The sequence below is a fragment of the Microchirus variegatus genome, assembly GCF_963457635.1.
Source record: "Microchirus variegatus genome assembly, chromosome: 2".
In the NCBI taxonomy this organism is placed as follows: domain Eukaryota; kingdom Metazoa; phylum Chordata; class Actinopteri; order Pleuronectiformes; family Soleidae; genus Microchirus; species Microchirus variegatus.
In genome coordinates this window covers 16,490,338-16,501,948 of record NC_139803.1, presented here as the reverse complement: position 1 = coordinate 16,501,948, position 11,611 = coordinate 16,490,338, and the positions used below count along the sequence as shown (strand labels likewise).

The 11,611-nt window shown below is 39.8% G+C and overlaps 1 protein-coding gene across 1 annotated transcript in view; it reads right to left on the bottom strand.

The window, feature by feature from the left end:
• Positions 1-1,171: 1,171 nt before the first annotated feature.
• Positions 1,172-11,611, bottom strand: part of gabrb4 (gamma-aminobutyric acid type A receptor subunit beta4) — a gene marked incomplete at both ends in the record, with an annotated part of 66,121 nt that continues 55,681 nt past the window's right edge. Inside the window, 5 exons of the mRNA XM_083910063.1 lie at positions 1,172-1,525; positions 3,474-3,563; positions 4,224-4,480; positions 5,862-6,014; positions 8,968-9,105. Coding sequence (XP_083766189.1) covers positions 1,172-1,525; positions 3,474-3,563; positions 4,224-4,480; positions 5,862-6,014; positions 8,968-9,105 — 992 coding nt within the window. The remainder of the gene's footprint in view (positions 1,526-3,473; positions 3,564-4,223; positions 4,481-5,861; positions 6,015-8,967; positions 9,106-11,611) is intronic.

The window sequence follows — 11,611 nt, the reverse complement described above, 5'->3', positions numbered from 1 at the left end:
TTTTTTTTTTTTTCTCTTAAGAACACAAAGTAGAATATGACATCAATGGACTCTGCATCTAAAGAGCATGTGAATCAATCAAAGAGGAGGAAAGAAACAGTACAGGTATACCTTCATGAAAATACTGAATGATAAAAATGTACAGAATATGTTTTTTTTCTTTCTTTTCAAACAATCAAAAATGAGTAATGCATACCTTCGACTCTTTTACCTCATAATGCCCTAGCTCTAGACTCCTCCCCACCCTCCCCGACACTCTTTGAGATCACAGTATTGTTTTTAAGACAAAATCATATCTACAAGAATCAGCATTTGTTTCAACCGTAATGAAAAAAAAAGAGCCACACCTCTAAACCCCCAAGTTTCCAAAAGTAACGTGAGAAGAGAAAGGAACACAAGTTTGCGTCGACTGTGGGGCGGGAAATGCAGCGGTCAAGCATCCCCATCCACGCAGGTCTCTAATGGAGACCATTAGCCCCCGGAGCTGATGTCCAATAAAGAGAACGATATCACTTCAAAAAACCCAAGGAAACAACACATAATCCAAACAAGTTTGCTGTACATAGTCGAACCGGAGATTTCCATGTATGTTATCCATGGTGATGGGAGGGTGTGTGTGTGTGTGTGTGGGAGGGGTGTTTGAGTTGGGGTGATGAGGTTGGGGGAGGGTGGTGTCAAGGATCTCTCATTGAGCTGATGCCTGCGCAGACAAGCCACCACCGATTTCATGAGCTGCAGTAGAGAATCGTTGATTACAATAAGTATCAGTAGAAAGTCAATGGGACTCTGAGACATCTTTTCTCTCTCTAGAGCTTTTCACCTTCGCTTGTGATTTTTTTTTTTTTTGTAGCAAAAATATCATGCAGTCTTTAGTTCCAAAAAATCCCTGGTGGGATCTCAGGTTTTGTTTGTTTGTTTCTGGAGGAAAAAGAAACTCAAAGCCTTGAAATGATTCTTTCACAATTATTCTTAAACATTCAAGTCATCCTATTAATATTTTGTACAGCAGAAAGGTCCTTCAGATTTCACACGTGTATATATAAATATAATATATAGAAATATGCATATACATATGTTCAACTTGTATATGTGTATACATATTTTGGAACTTTATCAAAGCCAATTTAATGTGCTCTCAAAATATGGCCCATGATTCCTAGTGGGATGCACATCAATTCACATAGTACAACCAGTAGATTAGGTTGAAAAATCCAAACATGATAGGGAAAATGACCCGGGACCACTTGTCAATGGTGCTAACATCTGACAGGTTTGGGATTTTCAATTTGAGCTTGGAGGAGCGTCGCCGTAGCCGACAGTTGGCCCGGCTCCGCATGGCGCTCCGATCCAGCGAGTGGTGGCTGAAGCCATCCCTGGGCGCCATGGGCTTCCTGAATTGGACCCCGGAGCTGTCGAAGGACATGACCGAATTCCGAGAGTCACTGACGCTGCTCCCCACATCGGAAGGCATCACTTCGTTGTTCATCTCCAGTGTGGTCAGCAGGATGTTTCCGTAAGCATCCACCTGCGAGATATGGAGGGAGGGGAAAGACACGGAGACTTAGCGGGGGATCAAATGTCAAGCATTAGCCCCAAATTCCCCAAACTATGAGACTTAGGCCTGGGTCATACACTCTTGGTTCCATGTCTGTAGAGCTCTGCCACACATGGTCGTACATGATCGCAGTTCCATTCATACTAAAATCAGGGCCTGCGTCAGCCTAGCTTCTTCGGCCGTGATATTTGAGCGATAAATTGTTCATGTGTACTATGGCAAACCGTTTTAACATTTAATAGCTAGACTGGATAAGTATTTCAGATATCTGTAATTCTATTCTTCCTATCCACAATGACATTCTTCCTATACACAATGTCTTTCTTCCTAGGACAAACTACGTCACTTTTGCCATTCATGTGTATTGGGCTTTTAATTTCAGATATCCACAATGACATTCTTCCTAGAAAAAATATTGTTTCAATACAATTACCGTAAATGTTATTATGACTATTAAAATATTGAAGAAGTTTCTCCTAGTAAGAATTCTATTGCAGATATCCAGAATATTCATTCTAGATACCAAGAATGTAATTGTGGATATCTGAAATTGAAAGCCCAATACACATGAATGGCAAAAGTGACGTAGTTTGTCCTAAGAAGAATCTATTATGGATATCTGAAATGACAATTGTGGATAGGAAGAATGTCACTGTGGATATCTGAAATGTTCTTTTTGGAAGAATTGATTTACAGATATCTGTAATACATAGCCAGTCTAGCTATTAAATGTTAAAACATCTTGCCATAATGTGTACACACTAAGGATGGGTACTGATGTTCAGTATTGTATCAGTATCTGGAATTCGATAACATTTCTTGAATTACTCTTTTTTTTTTTTGATACCAATTTTAGGAAATCAAATTTAAGAAAAAAGCATTACACTCTCTAACTATGTTGTACATATGCAACGTTTCTTCATTCTGAACAGATTGCATTGTTTTCATGGACGCAAAATTGATCGATCCGATTGTGATGCGAGCACACATGCATCGAGCTATCAGTCGCAATGGACTATTTTGACATGCACAGTGTTGTCTGTAGTAGCAGAAGAAGAAAAAGTTCAGTTCTACCCTCTTAGAAATAAGGGTTCCAAAATGTTCTTCTACAAGGGCTGAGGTTCTACCTGGAACCATTTGTTTTTCAAGGGTTCTTGGTAACACTAAGGATTCTCCTATGAGGACAAGCCTAAGAACCTTATATAGTTCTACTTAGCACTTTGTTATTGTCTTATATATCGAACACAAATGTCACGAAAATGGCACTTCCTGTTTCAAAATAAAAGCACCGTAGTGCTCAACTTCCCCCCAATTCCATACATTTTTCTACCAAAAACAAACGGACATCTGGTCAAACTGTGGACATTATGTTGACACATTTTGACTCTGATTGAAATGTGTGCATCATCCTGAAGAGTCCTTCCATTTAGTTAGTATATCTTTATGTTTTATGATTAAACATAGCAGCAGAAGTTCAGCAAGAGACGCAGAGGATGTTTCGTCGATACCGCAAAATAATAACTCCAGTCCTAGTACAGGTGGACCTCCTCGCATTACCTCAAGTAAGCGACTAATGTTGCCATCTTTTTCGTTGCCTTTCGTTTGACCAAAACACGAGGTCCACGCATGCGTGCGGATGACAACATTTACATCTTATGGTCAAGGAGGACCTCAGTGGACACATGGACATACAATGTATGGCCCAGGCCTTACACTAAGCCACCCTCCCTCTTCCAAGCTGTCAAAGCTAAATTAAAATGCAAGGATGATATGGAATGTCAATTATTGCATGCAACAGTAATAGTTAATCAAGAAATTCAATAAAAAGACATCTATTAGTGACAAAAAATAGCCTTAATCATCTGACTTTATTGTGAGGCCCTGGTCTACAGCTGATATGATTTCTAAATACATGTACCCCAACTTTTCTTTGTTCCTCGAGATACAGATTTCTTCGCTGTGTGTATGACCTGAAGGTGTTGGTTTGATACGGCGTGGAAATGGAGTCCTTGCAATGTGAAAGAAAAGATGAAGAGAGCATTAAAAAAATGACTATAAAATACTGGCAAATAAGCACATTTTCTGAGAATTACTCAATGTAAAAATATATATGTATATATAGGACACAATGTTTAGCATTTAGCACTTCACACATGAAAAACAGGAGGGGTTTCATTCAGTCTGACTGTTTCAGTGTCTGCCACAGACAGACCGTTAAATTTCCAAAAGGCCTTCTAATGCCACATTTGCAAGGTTTGTCTAATTTCATTGGAACACATGTTTAACCGCTGTGAAGAAGAGTGAGAATGAATGAAGCCGACAGCATAAACATACACAACAACCTAAATAAGAAATGAGAATGTTTACACCACTGTTGAGCTAGATGAATCGTTATCTGAATGAAAAAGGCTATGCTCAGTAAAAAGCTTTCAGTGCTTGAGGGAGAAGCAATGGATAATGGGTGGTGAATGCGTATTGGGCTCTGGTGGCATTTGTGTGCTTTTGGTAGTAGTACTTCAGGGAATGCTGTATATATGTGTATTTGGAATAACATAAATAATAATAAAAAACACATTGGCTAGAAATCATATATGCAGAACATAGTTGTTTTGTTCTTGTGCTGGCTGACTAACACACACACAGAGAGGCAGTAGATGAGGTTGCAAACCTGTTCCCTCAGGCGCTTCTCTTCGTATCTTGCACGCTCATTGTTGGATTTGTTCAGCCTCTCGCTGAGTTTCTTCTGTTGCGCAGGGCCCCGGCCAAAGAACACGTAATTTACAAAGGCATATTCAAGCAGGGCCAGGAACACAAACACAAAACAGCCCATGAGGTAGACATCGATGGCTTTCACATACGGAATCTTTGGGAGAGTCTCCCTAAGGTGGGTGTTAATGGTTGTCATGGTGAGCACCGTTGTCACACCTGAGTACAGCAGCACACACACAAACACAGGATTCAGTGTCAGACAAGCAATTATACTGTAACTCAGGCTACATCCAAGCTATTATTAATTTAAAAACTGCAATTTCAAACTGAAACAATCTACATTGACACCAGCATCTAAGCTCTGTATCATATATAATCTAACGTTAGGTATATCACATGAGCACTGAGGTAAACTGGGTCTACACATGGGCAGGGATTTATTTTAATGTGACTGATAATGAGGTGAAAGTGAAACTGAAAGTAAGCTTTTCATTCACAGCAAACAGTTGAGTTGTGACAGAAAAGACCCAACTGCAATGTTGTTAATGATTTTCCTTTCTGCCCATTCAGACTAAATCGCAGCCAAATAAACAGAAAAACAGTGCCAGCAGCACTTTGAACTCCTTTGGTTTGAGGGATTTTGGAAATGCCACAGAAGTGTGGACCGCAGGCAGATCCACAGCAGAAAAAAAACCACAATTAAATTTAAAGGGGTCATATTATACCCTATTTCTCCAAGTTAATCTTGTTCCCTAGTGTCCTAAGGAACATGTCTGTGACATGTTTTGAGCCTACTGGGAGCTAACAGCAGTTAGCATTTGGAAAAGTGATCATTTGCAGGCTCTAGCAGGCACATTGCGTCATATATAACATGTATCCACTGGACAGATAAATCCTCTGAGGCTGGAATTGTGCTACATAAATAAAGTGGATTGGATTGGATGTTTGTGTAGAACTCTGTGCTGCACTGTGGAGCCAAGAATTGAACTTTTCACGGACTTCGCAGACCTCCGGTTTTCGGATACTGTTGCACTCGTCTGCACTCTTGCACGCTTTACGGACAAAACGGAGCTCCGCGAGACAACAATTCCAGGTATTTAGCGCACTTTTTTCACACTTTGCCAACTGATAAGACCTCCAGAGTCCCAAATATAAGGATTTAAATGATTAGAAAGTCGATTTTGCATAATACGTCCCCTTTAAATACAGTTTCATATTATATAGTATGGATGTAGCCTATTCGTTTAACAGTGACGTATTCATTTACACAGAAGTCATCTGTCCAACAATGCTGCATTGTAAAATATAATTTATTGGAACTAAAATTTAAAGTACCGAAAAATTATCAACAAATTATATTACCAGTCACGTATCATTGCTTACTTCCAGTACTTTTGCTGTTTCGTCTATAAAACTGAATATGTATAATACCTGAATATGATATGAATGCAGTACTACAACTGCATTATGACTCTTCCTGTCATTTAACAATTAGAACTGTAGGTATTTGTATATATGGTGATTGTCTGGTGATTAACTGCCCATGACAATTGTAATATCCCTAGATATTAATATGGCAGTAGTGGCTGTGACTTACCCAGGGCCACCCGAGCTGCAGAGGCATCATAATTGATCCAGAAGGAGACCCAGGAGAGGATGGTGATCAAAATAGAGGGCATGTATGTCTGCAGGATGAAATATCCAATATTCCTCTTAATCCTGAAACTCAGGGAAAGCCTTGGATATGAACCTGGAAGAAGAAGAAAGAGCGATAGCACAAATTAGAGCATGACAGGGCAAACCATGACCTTGTCCAAAACCTAACCAGGTATTTTTGTTGCCTAAACATCTGCAAGCAAAGCCTGAAGGCAAACGTCTCCCGACAGCAGTACAAAAGTGAACACATCAGTTAAAAATAGGAGAGAAAGGTGAAATGTTGGCACAACATAAGAGTTCCAAAGTCTGCACTTTGACAATGCGCAGGGTAGTCATTTCTCCATTTGTTCTGATGGAGCACTTAATTTCCCCAAAGCGATGGATTCCTTTCCAGGGACAAGTTCGATTCCAATTAAACATCGCAGAAAGTCGCAAACACGGCAGATTTTTCTGCAACCCCCTATCTCAGCAGGCAGCTCCAGCATCCCTCTGAGAATTGTCACAGAGAGCTGCTCTGCTGTTCTTTTGCACTTTCTCTATCCTCTAAACATTGGGCCGAAAGTGCGTTTTAGAGGTGCGTAATTACAACACATGCCCGAACACTCGAAAAAGGGAGGGAAACACACAATATGGCTTTTGTGTATGTGGCGTAAGGTGCTCCATTGTGCATGCAGGAGTATATCAGCTGGTTCTGACAAGGCATTCATTAATCTTTTGATTGCACTTTAATTAAAAACAATCACAATAATACAAAGCAGCCTTATAAACATCATGACTGGACCGATCCCCCCTGAGCTATAGTGAGATATTTACGAGGCTGCAAACTGCACATTGCAGTAAATACTAGTTAAATTATCTTCTATGTATTCTATCCACAGTTTTATGTCTGATTTGTCACCAAAGGAAAAAAAAAAGGTCTCGAGCTCAGTGTGATGGTTTTAATCTGAAAGGCTATTTGCCATGTGGAGAGCACAGTGATGAATGACCTCATCATCTCCAGGTTCCTGTAAATCTTTTAATGAATCAATACCTTAGCATACATACTTCATCAAGTGTGAGACAAACGCCTCAGCTGACCCACACTACTTTACAGAATAATGGCTCCGGCACATGATCATATAGATACGTATTGCACGAAATTGTACCTTTCATTTGCCTGCTTTTATCAGGAACTGACTTAGAACGCAATGAGGTCAGCGTGAGATGAATACGGACATTTGAAATCATTAGCACCTTTGTTGTTGAGTTGTTTCAGTGGTTTTAGTAAATTAGATGAACTAACGTCCTGCCACAAAACAATGTACCATCTTAATATGAATAGGTTAAATGAAGCTGCTACTTCCTCATTGTGTTGCCTCAAACTCTCGTAGAAGACTCTCCTGATACTTGCTTGACTGAATATTTAATCAGCGTTTACAGTACGTGTAGCGTTTACCTCTCAAGTTGAGAAGATGATACCTTCGAAATGCTGAATATTAATAAGTATACATAATGACAGGTAGGTGGCTCGTAAATTATTCATGTTCGTGTGAACCAGGCGGTTTTATTTTTGTCGTGTGATGAACATTTTATTTCAGGATTCTGTGGTCTTTTATGGTTTAGGGCTTTACCTGTTTGAAGGTATGCAGTGTTAGATGTCGCTTATTCTATTATGAAATTCGAAATGAATGTCTACAAGAGTCGTATTTATTTAATCCTCTCAAATTCAGTTAATTTGTATCGGATTAAATATATCTTCTTTGAATTGTATCATAACCCATGTATCTACATACATATTAAATTGTTCTCTATAGAAATGTTCCCCTAACCTTTTTATTGTGAAATGATTGTGGCCAAATCCCAAAATAAGTCATGAGAAGAGCAAATTTGAGCATTATTGTAGCAACACATATACCAATTCTCCAAGTTAACCTCGTTCCCTGGTGTCCTAATGAACATGTCTGTGAAATGCTTTGGTCAAAATACCATAAGGATGAAGCACCACAGCAGTTAAATCACCCTGCCAAAACAGCCCTGTTCAGAACACTCTGTTTAGGTCCACCTTAAAAAAAAGTAAAACTAAACTTAAGGGACAGGAAATGACATCAGCCACAGAGGCGACTGGGAGCTAACAGCAGTTAGCATTTGGAAAAGTGATCATTTACAGGCTCTAGCAGGCACATTGCTGTCATATATAACATGTATCCAGACAGATAAATCCTCTGAGGCTGGAAGTTTGTGTAGAACTCTGTGCTGCACTGTGGAGCCAAGAATAGAACTTCTCGCGGACTTTCGAATACTGTTGCCATCACCAGGAATTCCAGGAATTTAGTGTATTGTGACGTCCCAATGAGTGCGGAAGTCAACATCACGTGTTTTATCTCCTGTACTTAGACTGAGGAGGACCACAAAAACATAAGTGAGCTATCTTTTTTCACACTGTGCCGACTGATTGGACCTCCAGAGTCCAAAATATAAGGATTTAAATGATTAAAAAGTTGATTTTGCATAATATGTCCCCTTTAATGTAAGACCTATACATATAAATCTTAACAAAACAGTTGGGTAAGTTCTACAAATGTATTTGTGGACCCCCAAAAAATAGGGAATCACTGCTCTAAAGGACAAATGAACACTTATTACACTTATACTTATGGTATACGCATGTACAAAGGTTGCTCAGTACTCAGTAAAGTGCCTTTCTCTAGTAGCTGAATTGATTTCTCATAGAGACCCTGTTGGCAAAATACTTGTATATCATTGAGGAAATTGCTGTTCCTATCCCTGTTGCAAATAAAGACTAGCTTGTGAGTCAGCATCTGGTAATTCAGTTGTGCTCTCTTTAAATATGCATGCCTCTTGCACGGCTCTGAAAAGGACATTGACCCAAAAATAATCAAATTCCCCACAGTGACAGTGACGTGTTTTGCGATGCCCACATTCACAGTGGTGACACAGATGCAGAGGTGTTCATGGTGGCATGCGAGAATAATTATGTGCATGCTGTGGAAACTTTCCGCCTACTTACAGTAATTAAGAAGCTTTATTTTCCTCTTTGAAAGTCATACCTGTAGTGAAGCGGACCTCTCTGGACACTAAGCGGATGTCAACAATAGAGAACTGAGGTAACTCCAACTTGTCAACGCCAGTCACAGCATTGTCGCCTCCTTGCCAGAAGAACACGATGTCGTCCGTGGTGTATCCATCTGTGTCAAAATCAGGGAACATTTTGGGGAGGGGGGGGGGTGTCGAGGAAAAAAAACAAAACACGTGTAAGTGTGATTAAGAAACAATAATTTCAGTTTCTATTTTTAAGCGTGTTGCAGGAGTGTGGATAATGAGGAAAGGTCGCACTGACACTTCAAATACCCGCTTCAATCCAATGCCATCTTTCATTAAAGTCATTCAGGGATGAGCGACGTCCAAATATACATGTATTTAGTCTCGGTTGTCTTCAAATGTTGGCACCCAGAGGCTTACTTTGTTTGCAATTATTTGTTCCATTGAGCACTAACAACAAAAATTGATTATTCTTTGTTTTTTTTAAACCCACCACACATCTTTGTATTACCTCTCATGAGTCACCAGTCTGGTAGAATAAAACCACACAATTGTTAGGACCTGCTGCGTTTTTAGGTTCAATTATGTTAATATACAGTCAGGTCCATAAATATTGGGACATCGACACAATTATCTTCTTTTTGGCTCTTTACACCACTACAATGGATTTGAAAAAACAAACAAGATGTGCTTTAACTGCACACGTTCAGCTTTAAAGTGGACCTAGACCGGAAGTTCCAATTAACGCTGTTTTTTAGTGTGTATCTGTGTCATTACCTTGTTTGCGAAGCCCTGAAGTTTCGAAACAAACAGTTCAGCCATTGCTGTAATCTCGACTCAGCGAGACCTCTGAAAAAACCCGGTCCGGACACGTAAACAGCATTTCTCCTGAACAGCAGATCCTCCTGCTCCGGGCACTAGTCCGGGCACATCCGGTTGCGTACATTGAACCGCAGAAGAAGAATAACGTCCGTTGTGGAGGTGTTTCACGAGAGACAGTGTCTTCTGACTCTGGGTCTGACTCAGGGTCAAAGTCATGCAGCGGGGAGTCGTGAAGAAGCTATTTTTAAACATTGTTAAAACAATGTTTTGATAATGAGTAGCAGTGCATCCACCGTTCCAGAGGGGGGCGCTACGCTTCTTAGAGCGGGTGTGCTGATGATGTCACTTCCGGGTATTGGCCAATCACAAGACAGTTGGGAAGGCTCTACGCTGGCTGGCCAATCACAACACACTCTGTCTTCTGGGTGTGAGATTTCAGTCTGAAATATCGCGGCTGAGGAGAGCTTCAGAAAAGAGAGATTTCTATCGGCTTGTTTACAGCAACTAGGAGGTTTTTGACCATAAAAACAAGTTAATGTATGTAAGTAGACCTCCATAACTAACATAACATAACGTTCCACTTATTTGCCTTAAAAAACTCATTAGAATGTACATATAGAACACATAGAAAGTATTGTAATTCCTACACCGTTCACCTGATTTGGATGTAAATACCCTCAAATTAAAGCTGAAAGTGTGCAGTTAAAGCACATCTTATTCGTTTCATTTCAAGTAGTGGTGTATAGAGCCGAAATGAATGAGAATTGTGTCCCAATATTTATGGACCTGACTGTATCTTGATTGATGGCTGTCCAGAAATTAAAACTGTTAAATAAAAAATATTGTCCTCGTAGCTTCCACAAATTTACGTATTTTGCTATGACACAGCATAGAGCTAACATGGAAACATCAAATATCAAAAGGATCATACAGTGTTTGACTGGAGGCAACTGAGTATACTGACCTGAATACAAGAGAAGTCATTGAAAATCTCTTGGCCTGCAATCACATGCTTCCACTGTCCTGACTCCTATGGACCTACTATATCACTACACGCATGACTATTCATTAACAGGTGTCAGTCTGCTTCGTGCTCCCACATATTCTCATCTGGCAGTGCAATTCCAAGTGACCACAGCAGTGGATTTATGCCACGAGGCCAATACACATTCACTGCAGAGCCATTTCTCAGCGCACATTGTTACGACATTTCACATTCGCGTGTCCAGACCTGGATGGCATTAAACTCACTCAGGGACCGGGGATTCATTACCCTTAAATCTCTCGCTGAGGTTACAGGGTAAGGAAATGTGACATTGTCCATGACATTGAAACAACCGCACGCCTAATCTATCAAGCTGACGGTTAACGTGAAAGTGTGCAGAGCGGTCCGTGGACAAAAAAACAAAAAAAACAGCAGATATTCTTGCAACGTTTTAATTCAATGCGTATCCATATTTCATTGCCTGCTCAAGTCCCTGAGGTTAAATATGCTGCAGTTTTACCTCAAACAGCAAGAACCACAAATATCTGGTATCGAAGCAGCAGAGTGATTGATGAAGTGGTCAATGAAAATAATCAAGCATATACAATTTTTAATTACACCAGGAGCACTTTTTGCTCCTGGATAATGAGTCATCAAAAAAAGAAACATGTATTTAAATTATACTGCATATATATATGCAGTATAATTTAAATACATGTGTTTTTTAAATACTCTGCATTTATTTTTACTGATCTTGGGGAAAACTGAGAGAATAAAGTTTATGAGGTTATTGCAACCTGGGCTCTTATTGACCTATGGATGTTTGCTAGGAGGGTAAAAGTAAT